The sequence below is a fragment of the Periplaneta americana genome, chromosome 16 (assembly GCF_040183065.1).
Source record: "Periplaneta americana isolate PAMFEO1 chromosome 16, P.americana_PAMFEO1_priV1, whole genome shotgun sequence".
NCBI classification, from domain to species: domain Eukaryota; kingdom Metazoa; phylum Arthropoda; class Insecta; order Blattodea; family Blattidae; genus Periplaneta; species Periplaneta americana.
The window spans coordinates 109,282,690-109,299,035 of record NC_091132.1 but is presented as its reverse complement, the minus strand read 5'-3'; the positions used below and the strand labels follow the sequence as shown (position 1 = coordinate 109,299,035).

The window sequence follows — 16,346 nt, the reverse complement described above, 5'->3', positions numbered from 1 at the left end:
AAGTAAAAGTAATCTTACAGTGTCAAGAATCTCATTGATAAGGCAGATGTATCTGCAAAGTGCTAAATGTAGATAAGAGTGGCAAAAACAAATAATTTTAAGTCGTAACTGATCATGACATGAATGATGGCCAAAACTCTATGACAAGGAAATCCTGACTTTATTATTACTGCAAATGTATCGTCTTCTGTGACATGAGAAACAGCTGGTGAATCTACAGGACGAAACCACTTATTTTATTTCCCATCCAAAAGAAGCCATACTATAGCTTATGAACCCGCAAGCATAGTAATCATTGTCATGGAAACGACTTGACCACCAAGAATGACGTTTATGTCAGCTGGCATTTTTTCTTAGGGCACTGAAGATAAGGTTATTGAGCAATGCTGAAATTACTGCAAGAGAGAGATGTACTTCTATAAAACTTGTCCCAATATTGTTCTTATAAGTTTAACATTTTATGTACACTTCAGGCTATGGACTTCGTGTGTTGGTCTAGCTTTCTCTGAACTGGTGAACATAAGACGAATATTAGAATTCAAGAGATATCAGAATGTAAAAAATACAGGACTGTAAAATATAACAAATGGGATTATTCTTCTGCAATCCTTCAAGTTGAACGTTCACTTTCCTCGTAGTTCTCTGTTCGTTGTAGTATGAAACACCTTCTGTGTCCATGTCCAACATTGCTATATGTTGTTGCAGTCATAACATCTACTTCTGACCAAGGCTCTTTTTTTATTTAATCACTACTTACATCTGTTGTAGTAAATTATATTTCTATTGATGCATGACTTGACTTCCTTTGTTTGTCAACAGAAGTTCCTCTTCTTCATTCATTGTGGGTAAATCATCTTCATCTATGACTGTAGACAGTCCAAGGAATTTTAGGGAAGTTGTAAATCCACATTTCAAATACCAGAAGTGTGTTCACGGAAGATATCTTCAGAATCCAAGCTTTTATACTATACAGCAGCACTCCCTGTTTATAATATTTAACAAAATTGGTTCTTAAGATTGTTTTTATTTACCCTGAGTTTGATCTTGTTAGATTTATAGATTGCATTTCAATACTTCCATCATTCTGTAATGGACTAGATCTGTCATCTATGTCCACATTCCTTGGAACTCAATCTATTTTCATCAGTTCATGATCCCACATGTCAACTTCATAGTTTTCAGGACAGTGATCACGAATCCCACTCCATAGCAGTACTGCCTTGGACTAGCAATAGAGTCCTCACAGGGGAAAAAATTTTCTCATGAAATTCTGGCCAGTGTATGGGACATCATGCCGACACACATTATCTCCATGCTGGTCTCTGCTCAGGTATGTGGATGAGGCTAGCAATCAGCTGGTAGGCCTTTGTCCTCCTTGGGCTGTTAGATAATGAGGACGAGGATGAGAATAGGAAAATTGGTAGATGACAGCAGATTGTACAGGAGTATCATGAGGCAATACCTATACTAATTCCTTTGCCACGAATTCCATTACAACTTGCTGGGAACCTTCGCCAAAGTCACAACTATAGCCATTCGGATATCAGTGCACCAGTTCATTATTGTGATAATGCTAAAAGTTGAACTTCTATACAAGGTATTATTCAATAAAACCACATTATTTAAAATCCAAGATTTACGGTTTTCTTTAGATTTGATTAAGTACACTATGAAAATTTCATATCACAAAAGTATGCACATGTAATCTCAGTAACAGCACTAAAAAATTAAGTACAGCTCTTCTAAATAACAATCATAGTCATTACATTTTAAAATAAAAAATTCACATCACTCAAAGGTAAATAATAAAAAGCAAAATAGTAAAAAAAATCTAAAACTGTAAAAAAAAATAAAGAGTGAGTTAAGAACCGAGTAACTGGCAACTCCATGGAAGTCACATTGTTATGAAAGCAGATGAGCTGCCAGTTGCACCCATGACAATGAAGACTACACGTATTGTACTATGTGGGGTGAGGGACACAACAACAACAACGAACATCCTTCTCAAGATCAACTTTCAACTTTTTGTGACCAACTCTTCCGTGGGGGGATTTTAGAGGGCTGCTTTCATTCATCATTTATTATTGGAAACATTTTCCATTCAGAATTAAAGCACATACATATATTTTTAAAATTTCCAATTTGAATTGGGCTGCTAGGAAAACATGTAACAGTTTTATTACAATATTGCTTGTAAGTATACATTTTTTTTCCTTTATTACTTTTAGATGGATTCTCTTCCTTTCCCTCACCTGCCTGGCCTAGACAATCAGCAGTCTTAAACAACTTCACCTGCACATTCTGACATTACTCTTGTTGACTTTCTTTTGTTTCAAAATGGCTCATTAAATGAAAAGATACATTTTGTTTCTCAATTTTCCATCATACAGTTTTCTTAAAAAAACTGGGGAAGCTATCCCCACATAAATGACACAATTTCAAACATAGGAACACAAATAAGATATTTTATTACAATTTTCTTCCATGTTCTGCTTATTTCTTTTTGAAGAACGTGGAGATATTTTTTGAGCCAGATGCTGCTTTAGCACGAGCCTTGTCTTTCGCTGTGATGCTAGGTTTGGCAGCCTGTAACACATCAAAATTAGTAATTCTAAATATGTCAGTTAATGAAATACACAATCATACCAACACACAGTATCACTTATATTAGCAGGATCAGTAACAAATCAAATGAATTTTAATAATGCATACACCCAATATTAATCAGAACTAGAAGAGCTAGAGAACAGAACATGTTAAACGAAATAGTGCAATGTATATTACACATACTTTTTCATTATGTATGTTTCAAACAGTAAGCTGAACTTAAGAAAATTTATGTCGAATAAATTATGTAGATTATACTAATACATAAGAGATATGTATAGTACTTGTTGCCATTTAAATATAAAACAGCAATATGTATGATAAGAACTTTCTTGTGTTAAATTTTAACGTACCTTTTTAACATATTTCGACCTATTTTGGGTCATCTTCGGAACTGGTCGTTGTTGGTCTTGGCGCCTCTTGTTTCCTGTGAGGGTGCGTTCGTAGTGTAGAGTCAAAGAGTGTATGTGTTCTGAAATTGAGTTGTGTGTTGAGAATATCATTGGGGTGTGTTTTCGTGTGTCTGTATATTTCATATTGTTCTAATGTGTTGAGTTTCTGGCTTTTTGGTTGGATGTGCAGTATTTCCATGTCTGTGTTGATGTCTCTGTGGGTGTGGTTAGCATTTGTGATGTGTTCTGCATATGTGGAGGTGTTTTGTAATTTTGTTATGGCTGTGATGTGTTCTTTGTAACGTGATTGAAATGATCTGCCTGTCTGTCCTATGTAGAAGTTGTTGCAGGTGTTACATTTGAGTTTGTATATGCCTGTGTGGTTGTATTTGTTTGTTTGTATTGTTTGTGTGTTGAGATGTTTTTGTAGAGTGTTATTTGTTCTGTATGCGATGTTGTAGTTTAATTTCTTGAATGAGGTTGCAATTTTACGCGTGTTTTTGTTTTCGTATGTTAGTGTGATGTACGTTAAAATTTAACACAAGAAAGTTCTTATCATACATATCCCAAAATGATACAGTGCTAAATTTGTGTAATCAAGATGTATAAAACAGCAAGGTAACGCTGTAGTTAAAATGACTGTATATGCTGCAAGAATTGTAGTTAATGAGGAACATGCATGGATTTTTCATCTTTGTCGAAAGTTGGCTCTTTTAGTATTAAATATGATGTAACCACAGATATTTATTCGAAAACTTAAGGAACCTTTTCTTGTTTGATAAAAATTCAAATAAAATACAAGATTTAAAAAATATCGAGTGACAGGAAATCAACATGCTTTGGTGTGATGTCGTAGCTATTTCTGTGTTGGATGCAATGAATATTTTCTGAGCTTAGTTTTTAATTCCTACCAAATGTTTGGTAGTCATCCATTATATAAATTTACTATGATATTATTCTTGCGGAAAAGTTGCTCATGAAGAAATCTTGTGTGTGGTGTATAGTGCTATTGTGCAAATAACACATCACTCTCGTCACCAATCCTTAGGTTATCTTTTTGCACTTTACAATGCATTTGTCATTTTCATGCTTGATTTGGGTGTATCCAATGCCATTTTCCCTGTAACTATTCCACACACTCTTTAATATTATAATGAAACATATTTAAATACATCTCATGCTATATCAATAACCAAATATGATTCAAGAAGAGTTCATACCAGTGCTGCTACTTTGTGGTCTTGGTGTCTCGAATTTTGGCGGATCTGAAGCAGTTATTCTCCTTCACGAAAATAAATAATTATATATACATTCACATTTCTAAATTACTGGATTGTCCCTTCCCAAATCCCTAATCAACCATCTATTTACGAAAATGAGCAACTGCTGTGCAGCTAGGATTGACAGATCTTATGTTTTTCCCATAAGCTCTATGTTTGTTATGGTGTGTATTTTTCTTTTGCCTTTATGACTTTTTCTCCCCTTTTCTCTCTCTGATCCACGCACATCAAAGGATCTTCTTTAAAAGTCCCTGAATGCCGTAATTAAATTGTCATCACATAGATGAGTGTTCCCTTTTAATGGTTTTGTTAACGTTTTTGAGAGTTTTATGCCAATATACTGTATTATTTTGCAAAATGTTGTGATTTTACAGAAAATAAGCAATATTAAAAGTTACATAGCTTTTCATCAAGTCAAGAATTAGATTATTCTACCTTATATACTGAAACTGCAAGAATCTGTGAGAGTAGAGCATACTCATTAACAAGGAAGTGATGGCTTTACTCTTTGACAAAGAATAGGTCTATCTCCACCCCATTCCAGGATCAGCAGTGAAACACAAAAATGGCAGAATATCAAATGCTTATTGTAGCTACAGCCGAATGCTAATGTGATTAATAGTTAGGCCAACAATCATACCCAACAACGCCACCTCCCCTTGCTACAGACAGAAGTTGCATATAAAATGAGTCATGCTGCACAGCCCCTCTCAGTAATATCTCAGCATCAAGAACAGCTATCTTTGTTTGATTTCTAATCACGAGTTCTACAATATTAACCCTTTCTGGTCGAATATCGACATATAATCGCTCGGATTTCGATACTATGTCCACATTGTACTGGCTGTCTTTTTGCTCCTGTACATGTGCCATTCTTTCTCGCTACAATTTGGTTTAGAGGTTGACGAGTTATGTGTTTAGCCTGTGCTGACATCTTGGTTTCATAATGAGAATTCCGTATAGAAATGAGCACCATTACAATATACGACAGTCATGAGTTCTGATTGAAAGCATCCATTCTCGCCTGTTAAAAAAAATCAAATCTCAACCATTTACAGGCAATTTTTGAACTGATTTTGAATATTCACGGGTAATTTACTTTGGCTTTTTGGTAGATCATTTTACTGTGAATAGAACAGCCGAATGCATTGGCGAGCTAGGCTACCATATTCTCCTCACAGATTTCACAAGTCCGGTCTCATGGAAGATGCTCAGGGGGAAAGGAATATATTGAAAAATGATTTAAGTTACAGGATTCAAAAGAAGTTCATACTGAATTATTCTAACTTGTCTCTTTATTTACTTAATTACTTGTATATTAAACTGATCAATTACATAAAAACGAGAAATACACAAGATGGCGGCAGAAACAGTCTGAGTAGGTTCGAATTACTTTTAATTCTGTTCTCGTGTTAAATGATCCACTCAAACGTAATGTAAAGACAACTGTAATATATTACAGAGAATAAAAATGTACTAATTTGTTTGAAAATAATTTACAACTAAAGGTTTATAAACATAAAAATCAAGACAACAGAAAACCTTCAAATTTCACTTTCATAAATCTATCCACACTGAAGAAATCTTCTCCCTCCCTTCTTCCGCAGATATACAAAATGTAATAAGACGTTTCCTTCTTTAATGGTTAAGGCAGCAGCAAGTGGATATATATTTTGTTTAATTGAAGTAACACTACGAAATCTCGTGGTTTCACATTTTTACCATTGGCTGCAAAAGGGTATCTGTCGGATACAGGGGGGAGAGCCATTAATCCTTCTCATTGAAAGCTTTAAGGAACCAACCTGGACAAATACCAATGTCCCATCCCTACCTTTCCGTGGTGCAGCTGTTAGTAAGCATAATTTTACAAGCTGAACTAAAGGGAGGGGCCACTCATCAATTAGCACTGGTCAGCTTGATGAGTTAGTGACTGAATTTGGTATAATTTTCCTCTATTCAATACCTAATTCCCTCTTTACCCTTTCCTATCCAGTCCTCTGACTGAACTCTTACTTTCTTCGACCCCGATGGCATTAGAGCATTCGAGGCCTAGGGGTTCATTTCCCTTTCCTTCCTCCTCTTTCTACTTTTCTGTTCCTAGTGCTGACCTATGGCACTAAAATCGTCCTCCAGTGGCTTAAGGAGGGAAAGCTGGTGATCAACAAGATCTCCCAGTTAGGTCCAATGGACCCGTCGACCAACAGCAGGTGTGGTCCTCCAGACATTCTGGGGGTTGTGTGTGAATAAAGTAGCCACCAAAATGTTAAAATATGGTGTTCACTTAAATCGGCTACAACTTGCCATTTTCACATCGTCTGTAGCTGCATGCAGACTGGCAACAGGCCATGATTGTTTGGCCAAACACTTGCATAGAATTGGAATATATCAGTCCCCTAACTACCCATTGTGCAACTCAAACCAAGAAATGGATTCGGAACACGTCAAAATCTGTGCTTCAGTGGCTGACAATGATAATATCTTTGAAAAATACTGGAGTGCAAGAGGTCAAATGACTTTATTGTCAAACGCCTGGCATTAGAAAACAACAACAACATTTTTACCATTGGCGATAGAAGTCAGATCAGAGTAAGCAACAATGCATACTTTGTCATGAGCAAATGTATTAGAAACACAACAATTTTTCTATGCTAGGTATCATTTACATAATACTCGTAATTGGAATGCGACCTCTGCATTTTAAAACATGGTTTCACTAATAAACTATTATTAGCATTACTACTATAATATTATCATTTGCCAATTATCAATTCAACCTTTAAACTTAAACGTGGTTTCATTTATCATCATCATTGTTATTGTCGTCATAATCTCTCGCAAACATAAAGCAGTAAGACACAGCATATATACATGACATGATAAGCATGTCCAAACATTATTCAAGTTAATCAACTCAGATGAAGAACCACCATAGTCATAACAAAACAGACTTCAAAAACGCTGGGATCATAAATAATTCAAAGACAACATGAGCAATGAAAAGAGAACTTTTTCCTGGACGAACTTCCCATACTGGACGAAGTGAACAAAAATATAAATAGTAACATAAGCGAAGTCGGAAGGAAGGGAGCAGGCCTTAAAGAAGCTCATAATGAAGCTAAGCATATTAATTCATATTTCCACAAAGGTATCTGCACATTGCGTACAATAAGGGAGCAAACTGACCAACATACGAGGGTGAATCAAAAGGTCTTTGCCCCTATTTTTTTTCAGTCACAATAATAAGCATACAGTGAAATCAAAATACAGAGTGTCCTAAGTATCTTTAACTATTTTTCCACATAGTCACCACACACCAATAGTTTGGAGATGCCACATTGCAGAATTTGAGTGCAGAACAACTGCCAGACACCGGTCTTTGCGTTGTTGTCCGAAATGAACCTCTGACCTGCCAGGAACTTCTTCAGTGGACCGAACACTTGGTAATCACTAGGAGCGAGGTCTGGGCTATATGGTGGATGCTCCATAATCTCCATCCAAATGACTGCAGTTGGGCGATGGTCCTACTTGCCACATATTGTCATGTAGGAGAGCCACATTGTCCACGAGAATCTCCTGGCTCTTTTGCTGATGGCAGCTTACAGCCCGTTGTCCCATGCTCGACTGGCCGAATTCTACAACAGCGACATCTTCAAGCTAGCGGTGCGATGGGACAAATGCGTCAACTGCAGTGGTCACTATATGGAAAAATATGTCGAAGTACTTAGAATACTGTCTATATTTTGTATCCCCTGTGTGTTTATTATTGTGGCTGAAAAAAATAGGGGTAAAGACTTTTCGATTTACCCTCGTCCGTTAAAATAAAGCATGCAATGATATATAGGATACAATTTACAAAATAAAACAATTTTCAAAGAGCATGCGAAGTAATGAACCCATAGCATTGTTGGTAATTTTTTCTACATTTACCTTTCGATGACTATCATTCAAATCTTTGTTCAAGTTCATATCCATGCAAATCAGAGTTTGTAAATATCTATATATATAAATTGAACTGGTAATGGAAATTACAGAAAAATGGCTGAACGGATTTTAATAAATGACCCCACATTTTGAAGCTTGGAACCCAAAGTTGTTTAGGAAAATAGTAGTTTTCAGTGAAATGTTAATTTTCCTACATCATTTTCCTATTTTCCAAAATCCATCTGTCATCAGTTTTGAGAAATAATGGCTTTTCAGAATAAAACAAAACACAAACACACTACAATAAACAACAGGCTATTACACGAAGGCCATGACCTGCACGAGTGCTGACAGTTCAAATTCAATTGGTTATTAAAATCTTGAAGACTTACAAAAAGTAATTTACAGGTTGTAATTTTCTGAGTACAGCTGTGTATTGGATATTAAAATCTATGAAACTTGAGGTGGTTTGATGACATTATTACCATTAGAAATGAAATATTATTATAGTTAATGCCATGATGCCACTATTTTTCATTAATTATACATATTAATGCTATATTGATGATATGAAAGTGAACCGTTTTGGGGTTTTGTAAGTAGATGTAGAGAATATCTTAAATTAGATCTTCATTTCTATTATTTACTGAGTGGTGACTATTTTATATAACTATAAAACTTATGTAAGATAATAATATTGTTATTAAAAATCAAATATTTTTATAGTTATTAATCAAGTGGGATTGGGTCTTTTTCATATACTTAATGGTGGTGTGGTGTAGATATTTATATGAGTCATTCTCTTCAGTATTGGCTCGAAAGTTTCACCTACAATCCACAATGACCTGAAATAGTTGCCGGTATTGCTTTACTCCCACGTGAAAAACCCACTGATCGTCCTAATATTGTTACTTGAGTTTTCGAGTTGAAACTCAAAAACTGAAGGTGGATAGGTTCAAGAAAAAATATTTGGCATAAAAAACCATTCAGAGGGAGTATGTTTCATTATTATGTAAGCAAATAACTTTCAGAATGTCTGGTATTCTTAATTGAAAATAAATCTGATAAATTTTTATTTGAACGTCTAATGAACTTAGTTTATATATATATATATATATATATATACACTACTGTGCAAAAGTCTTAGGCAGGTAATAAAAATTGTAAAAAAAATAACAAAAATACCATGAAAAATAAAGTATTTATTACCAAAGTATTTAGAAAACACAGAAAAAAGCAATATCACACACAAGAGTCACTGAGTAGGTTCATGACACTATAGGTAGACCATTTACAAAAAACAGTTATGGCGGAATCCTTACCTTATTTCCTTCTCCCACACTCACTGTGCGAACCCCTCCGTGCATTCCCCTCTGTCGATCACCAATCAGAGTCTGTCTCTGAACTCAGGTCGCCAGCACTAGACCCGCTACTATCGTCACTCCCATTGGATAACAATATGATTACGCCGTCTACTGCTGCAGCAACCGTACACTCCTGGTCAAGATATTTGTCTTCTATTTTCCTCACATGCTCACAACATTTCCTCCATTTTTCGGACGGATATTCATTCGTAAGTTTTACGACTAAATTTTTTTTCTCGCCTAAGGATGTGCCAATACTCTCGATAGCTACTTGACCTTTTATATCACCCCAAACCAGCTCGATCGAATTTAAGTCGGGATGATATGGGGGAAGCTGAAGGGGTATGTGACCATATTTCATGATGAGTTCATCAACTACATATCTTCGTTTGTGATGAACTCCTTTCACTATCTGAAGAAGCTGGGACCTCGTGTCTGACTCAATGAAGTCAATTTCATGTTTCCTCAGTCACTCCACTATTTTGTGTCGAGGAGTTGCTGTGGTAGGCCTCTTATCTATCTCCACATTGTGATATTTAGCGTTATCCATCACAATAATGCTAGGAGATTCTAATTTAGGGAGGAGTTCATTTTCCATCCATCTACAATAATTTTCCGCGTTCATGGAGGTATGATAATCCCCATGTTTTTGTTCACTTTTGAACACCAACAATGCACCTTCCACAAATCCCTCTTCTCCTCCTCCATGTAGCACTATTAGTCTTTCCCCTTTTCCTATTTTCGTTAGAATGCCTAATTCCTCCTCTGCCTGCCAGCATGATTTTACAGAGTGTGATTCTTGAATGTCGGTTTCGTCTACATAAACAATACATTTGCCTTCCCTCCTATGTTTTCTTATTTCTTTCATATAACGTGTTCTCCACACTGCAATATCTGGTCTTTCTACCAATACTTTTCTATTATTTTGGCACTTTTTCCATTTGAAACCAATTTTCTTTAATGTCTGATGTAGAAATTCTCGTCCACAGTCAATAACCTGATCTTCCTTCAAAGCCGTTAACAGTTTTCCAACTGTTGGACATTCTCTTTCCACGGCATAAAATCCACGAATTTTTTGCCTTATGGCACAGACTGTAAAATTGTCCACTTCTACTCTTTTCTTTCTTTCCCCCTTTTTTCCATTGGGTGTAGAGAAAGATAGAGATCCCTTTGCTAAACTCTCTACTCCTTCCTTCACAATTCTGGTGATCACTCTTTCCGAAACTCCAGTGGCTTCACTTGTTACACGTGCAACATTAATGTCTATCTTGTGTTCTTCTTTCTGCCTTTTAAAGAACTGATGCACATTGTATACTATTTCGCAGGCCTGGCCTCTTAGCGGCCTGCCAGATTTAGATGTCGAAGGCATCCTAACCTAAAAGTACTAAAACTTAAATCCAAAGCACTATTACTATTATGTATTTATTTTACACTTCACTTGGTCGCGACTATACGTACTCACTACGAAATCAGCACTGACTTCCGCCCACGTGTTCATCATGATCATGAGTTGCAGGAGGGGAGACTTGCGCATGCACATTGCAACTGCATTTACAAAGTGGTAGACCTATAATATGATGTGTCACCGCCTTTAGACAACAATATCTCTTGAATTCTCTTAGGTATACTTTCTTGCAATTTCTGGAGAACTGTGGCAGGAATATTCCTCCACCTGCCACAATATAGCTGCAGGCTTTGGCTGCTTTTTCACCTTCTCTTTGCCCAGATAATCCCAAAGACACTGGATAATATTTAAATCTGGACTATGAGGAGGCCACTCCAACATCTCCTCTACCTTGTTTATGCTGCAACTATGTTTTCACTATATTTTCTGTGTGCTTCGGATCATTTTCCTTTTGAAAGACAAAATCTCTTCCAATTCATCGCAAACCTGATGGCATTGCATGATGAAACAATATTTGTTTGTATTTTAAAGCTGTCAGCTTACCTTCAATTCTTACTAAATCAGTCACTCCATTAACTGCATATTTCCACACTACCACCCCTGTGTTTCATAGTTGGTTGCAGACATGCCTCCTTTAATCGTTATTTCCTCCGCCTGACATACTGCCTTCGATGACTTCCAAAGATTTCGAATTTTGATTCTTCGCTCCAAAGAACTTGTTTCCATTATTGGCTCCCTATAGTTTGTGTTCTCTTGCGAATGATAATCACTTTGTCCTATTACCCTTCCGTAAGAAAGATTTTTTTGCAGTAACACGTCTATGAAGACCATTTTCGATGAGTGACTGTCATACTGTAGATGCATATACTTTAGTATTACTGTTTTCAGGAAGTTCTGCTGCCAGCTGTGCACTTGAAGCTGCTCTACTTCTCAGAGCTGTCACTTTCACATATTGTTCATCCCTTGCAGTCAATTTCTTGGGCCTGCCAGTCCGCTTTCGATCATTTACTGTCCCCAACTGTAGCTTTTCCCTCAGAATCTCCTGTACTGCGCAATGCGATACACCAGTTTGTCGTGCAATACTTGCTTGACAATGACACTGCTCATTCAAAAAAACAAATTTTGTATGTCATTTCAACTGAAATTTTTAACATAGCTGCTTTTTTTCTTGTTCAACCTGCTAAGAAGAGACTCAGTCTATTACTAACTTCAATGTTGTTCTATTCTTAAAGAAACACATTCATTTCATCTAGTACACAACATTGATTACAACTTGTAATGTTTATATGCAATTTGTAAACACAGCACTCACTATACCCGAGCGAGGGTTGTGTCATGGGTCTATAAAGGAATGCGGTGTTTCCATGGTTTTACACTAAGCTTGGTTTTGATGACGGAGACGAATTCTTGTACTTATTTCACCAGTAAGACTTCATTCTAACTTGTTTTAGACTACTTTCATTCTCAATTCTAGGAACTAGAACACAATATAAACTTATTGCATCGGGTGCCTAAGACTTTTGCACAGTAGTGTATATATATATATATATATATATATATATAATTTGAACTGGTAATGGAAATTATAGGAAAACGGCTGAATGGATTTTAATAAATGACTCCTCATTTTGAAGCTTGGAACTCAAAAGTTTTTCAAACAAATAGTAGTTTTCAGTGAAATGTCAATTTTTCAACATAATTTTCCTATTTTCCAAAATCCATCTGTCGTCAGTTTTGAGAACTAGCTAATTGTATTTCAGAATAAAACAAAACACACACTACAGTAAACAATATTACACGAAGGCCATGATCTACAAAAATGCTGACATATTTAGAGCTCAAATTAAATTGGTTATTAAAAACTTAACTTACTAAAATTAATTTACAGGTTCGATTCTGTGGTGTGTAATTTTCTGGGCACAGCTGTGTATTGGATATTAAAAACTACAAAACTTGAGGTAGTTTGATGACATTATTACTATTAGAAATGAAATATTATTGTAGTTAATGCCATGATGTGACTATTTTTCATTAATTATACATATTAATGCTATATTGATGATATGAAAGTGAAACGTTTTGGGGTTATATAAGTAGCTGTAGAGAATAACTTAAATTAGATTTTGATTTCTATATTTTACTGAGTGCCGGCTATATAGTATATATAGTATATGTTACTGAAAGCTATAAAACTTACGTAAGATAATAATATTATTAAAAATCAAATATTTTTATAATTATTAATCAAGTGGGGTTGGGTCTTTTTCATATATTTAATGGCGGTGTGGTGTAGATATTTATATGCGTGGTTCTCTTCAGTATTGGCTCAAGAGAGAGTATCTTTCATTATTATGGAAGCAAATAACTTTCAGAATGTCTGGTATTATTCATTGAAAATAAATCTGAAAAATGTTTATTTAAACGTCTAATGAACTTAGTTTGCAGCATTTGCTGCACAAGGCACTAGTATATATATATATATATATATATATATATATATATATATATATATATATATATATTTCCAAACAGGGCTTCCACAATACTTCTTCTCACTGGACACTAGTTTGGACCACTGTAAATTATGTTTATAGGACATTGAATATTACTTCTCCTGTGTTATTACCTTTCAATGGTACAAAGTCCAATACATATTGTGCAACATTAAGATGTTCACCACCTCGTATAAATAAGGGTAACCGGGCTGTATCTGTGAAATCTTTGTTTTCATCACACGCAAGTGAAAAATGTACAAAGTTACGAATTCTAGCATTTATCTGCCTAGATGTCATGAGACATGTCTTCGATTCTTCAAACAACAATTTGTCGAGAAAAGTGCAAATTTTGAAAGTGTGTTAATTCTTTGGGACACAACATTTCTACTACTTTAACCACGCAAGTTTTTAAAATGTCCCCTTCTTGAAATAATTTCAGAGCTTTTGCTATTTTCCATGATACAATCTAAGCAGTAGTCTTATTATTTTTGTCATATTTGGTGCATACTTACTTACTTACAAATGGCTTTTAAGGAACCCGAAAGTTCATTGCCGCCCTCACATAAGCCCGCCATCGGTCCCTATCCTGTGCAAGATTAATCCAGTTTCTATCATCATATCCCACCTCCCTCAAATCCATTTTAATATTATCCTCCCATCTACGTCTCGGCCTCCCCAAAGGTCTTTCTCCCAACTAACACTCTATATGCATTTCTGGATTCGCCCATACGTGCTACATGCCCTGCCCATCGCAAACGTCTGGATTTAATGTCCCTAATTATGTCAGGTGAAGAATACAATGCGTGCAGTTCTGCGTTGTGTAACTTTCTCCATTCTGCTGTAACTTCATCCCTCTTAGCCCCAAATATTTTCCTAAGCACCTTATTCTCAAACACCCTTAACCTATGTTCCTCTCTCAGAGTGAGAGTCCAAGTTTCACAACCATACAGAACAACCGGTAATATAACTGTTTTATAAATTCTAACTTTCAGATTTTTTGACAGCAGACTAGATGATAAAAACTTCTCAATCGAATAATAACACGCATTTCTCATATTTATTCTGCGTTTAATTTCCCCCCCGAGTGTCATTTATATTTGTTACTGTTGCTCCAAGATATTTGAATTTTTCCACCCCTTGGAAGGATATATCTCCAATTTTTATATTTCCATTTCGTACAATATTCTGGCCACGAGACATAATCATATACTTTGTCTTTTTGGGATTTACTTCCAAACCGATCGCTTTACTTGCTTCAAGTAAAATTTCCATGTTTTCCCTAATCGTTTGTGGATTTTCTCCTAACATATTTACGTCATCCGCATAGACAAGAAGCTGACATATTTGGTGCAGGAAGATCAATATGAACATCATGCTTGTTCTGCAAAATAGTAAGTTCTTTTGCCCGATATAAACCTGGGCTCATGAAATGACAGGTATCATGCAAGTAGCCTAATTATACAATACAATAATATTATAATAATAATAATAATAATAATAATAATAATAATAATAATAATAATAGTTTTCCCCAACCGTAAGGCGAATGTCAGGTAATCTATGGTGAATTCTCGGTTTCATCTCGCTATCACCAATCCCATTGACGCTAAATAACCTAGTAGTTGATACAGCGTCGTTAAATAATCAAGTCAATAATAATAATAATAATAATAATAATAATAATAATACCTATCAAATTTGCATATTCAGGATGACACACAACATAGTGGCATTTTATTTATATTCCTTCGAAATATGCCGGAAACAGTCTTTGAACATACAAGGCATTTTATATTGTTACCATCTGCACTGTAGAAAAACTCTTCTTCCCACTTTAAATTAAATCAAATCGCCTTTTTTTTAGATTCATTTTTTTTTTTATTTTATTCGGTTATTTTACGACGCTGTATCATCTCAGGTTATTTAGCGTCTGAATGATAAGGTGATAATGACGGTGAAATGAGTCCGGGGTCCAGCACCAATACTTACCCAGCATTTGCTCATATTGGGTTGAGGGAAATCCCCAGAAAAACCCTCAACCAGTTAACTTGCCCTGACAGGGATTCGAACCCAGGCCACCTGGTTTCGCAGCCACACATGCTGACCGTTACTCCACAGGTGTGGACTCTTTTTTTTTTAGAGGTTAAAGGCTTTGACAGAGACAGATTTTTTATGTACTTCACTGCCATCACTGCATTCGTGTTTTAATGATATTAAACAAGGGATGATGCATACCTGAGCTTCACGGAAATGCAGAAGGGTTGCGGGGAATTACATTACATGTAAGTCACAAATCATCGATGGACACTGTTGCCCTACATCTTTTACCTCTGAGGATGTTTCAAACATCTTATTTATGCCACTCCAGTTCCTGATGTATTAGTTCTGCGCAACAATAATGTGGATGGATGTCACCGTATTCGGAATTTTCTACCATGTTAGGCAGAAGCATACTCGAGTCGGTACAACTTGCACCCAAAGTTTGGCTGGACACTAGAAACATCTGTGTCAGTGAGTGAGTGAGAGAGAAAGAAAGAGTGTGTCTCTCTCTATATATAAAGTTATTAAGTCTGACTAATTTCAATCTAACATGATTTTAATATATTTTACATTATTTACTTTAAATTTCATTTCACTTGTGTTGTGTACCTACAGTCATTTTTAAAACTTATATTAAATTTCAATACTGTATAGGTAACACCATTCAAAATCAGAATTAGTCTTTTGGGTATTCCACCATGTTTTGAAACTTGGCATTTCCAATATTTTGGAACTACATATGAGTTCTAAAACATTGAAAATGTCAAGCCCCAGGGCATGGTGGAATACCCATGATCCTAATTCTATATTCACCATGAAAGCCTAAAAATGCATACTGCACG

At 35.6% G+C, this 16,346-nt stretch overlaps 1 protein-coding gene across 2 annotated transcripts in view; it reads right to left on the bottom strand.

Moving 5' to 3' along the window:
• Positions 1-2,156: 2,156 nt before the first annotated feature.
• Positions 2,157-16,346, bottom strand: part of LOC138691053 (ribonuclease H2 subunit B) — a 35,837-nt gene continuing 21,647 nt past the window's right edge. For both annotated transcript variants that reach the window (XR_011329735.1, XM_069812717.1), the window contains one exon: positions 2,157-2,586. Coding sequence is in view for 1 of the 2 variants with exons in the window: in XM_069812717.1 (XP_069668818.1) it covers positions 2,494-2,586 (93 nt within the window). In the remaining variant the exon portion in view is untranslated. The remainder of the gene's footprint in view (positions 2,587-16,346) is intronic.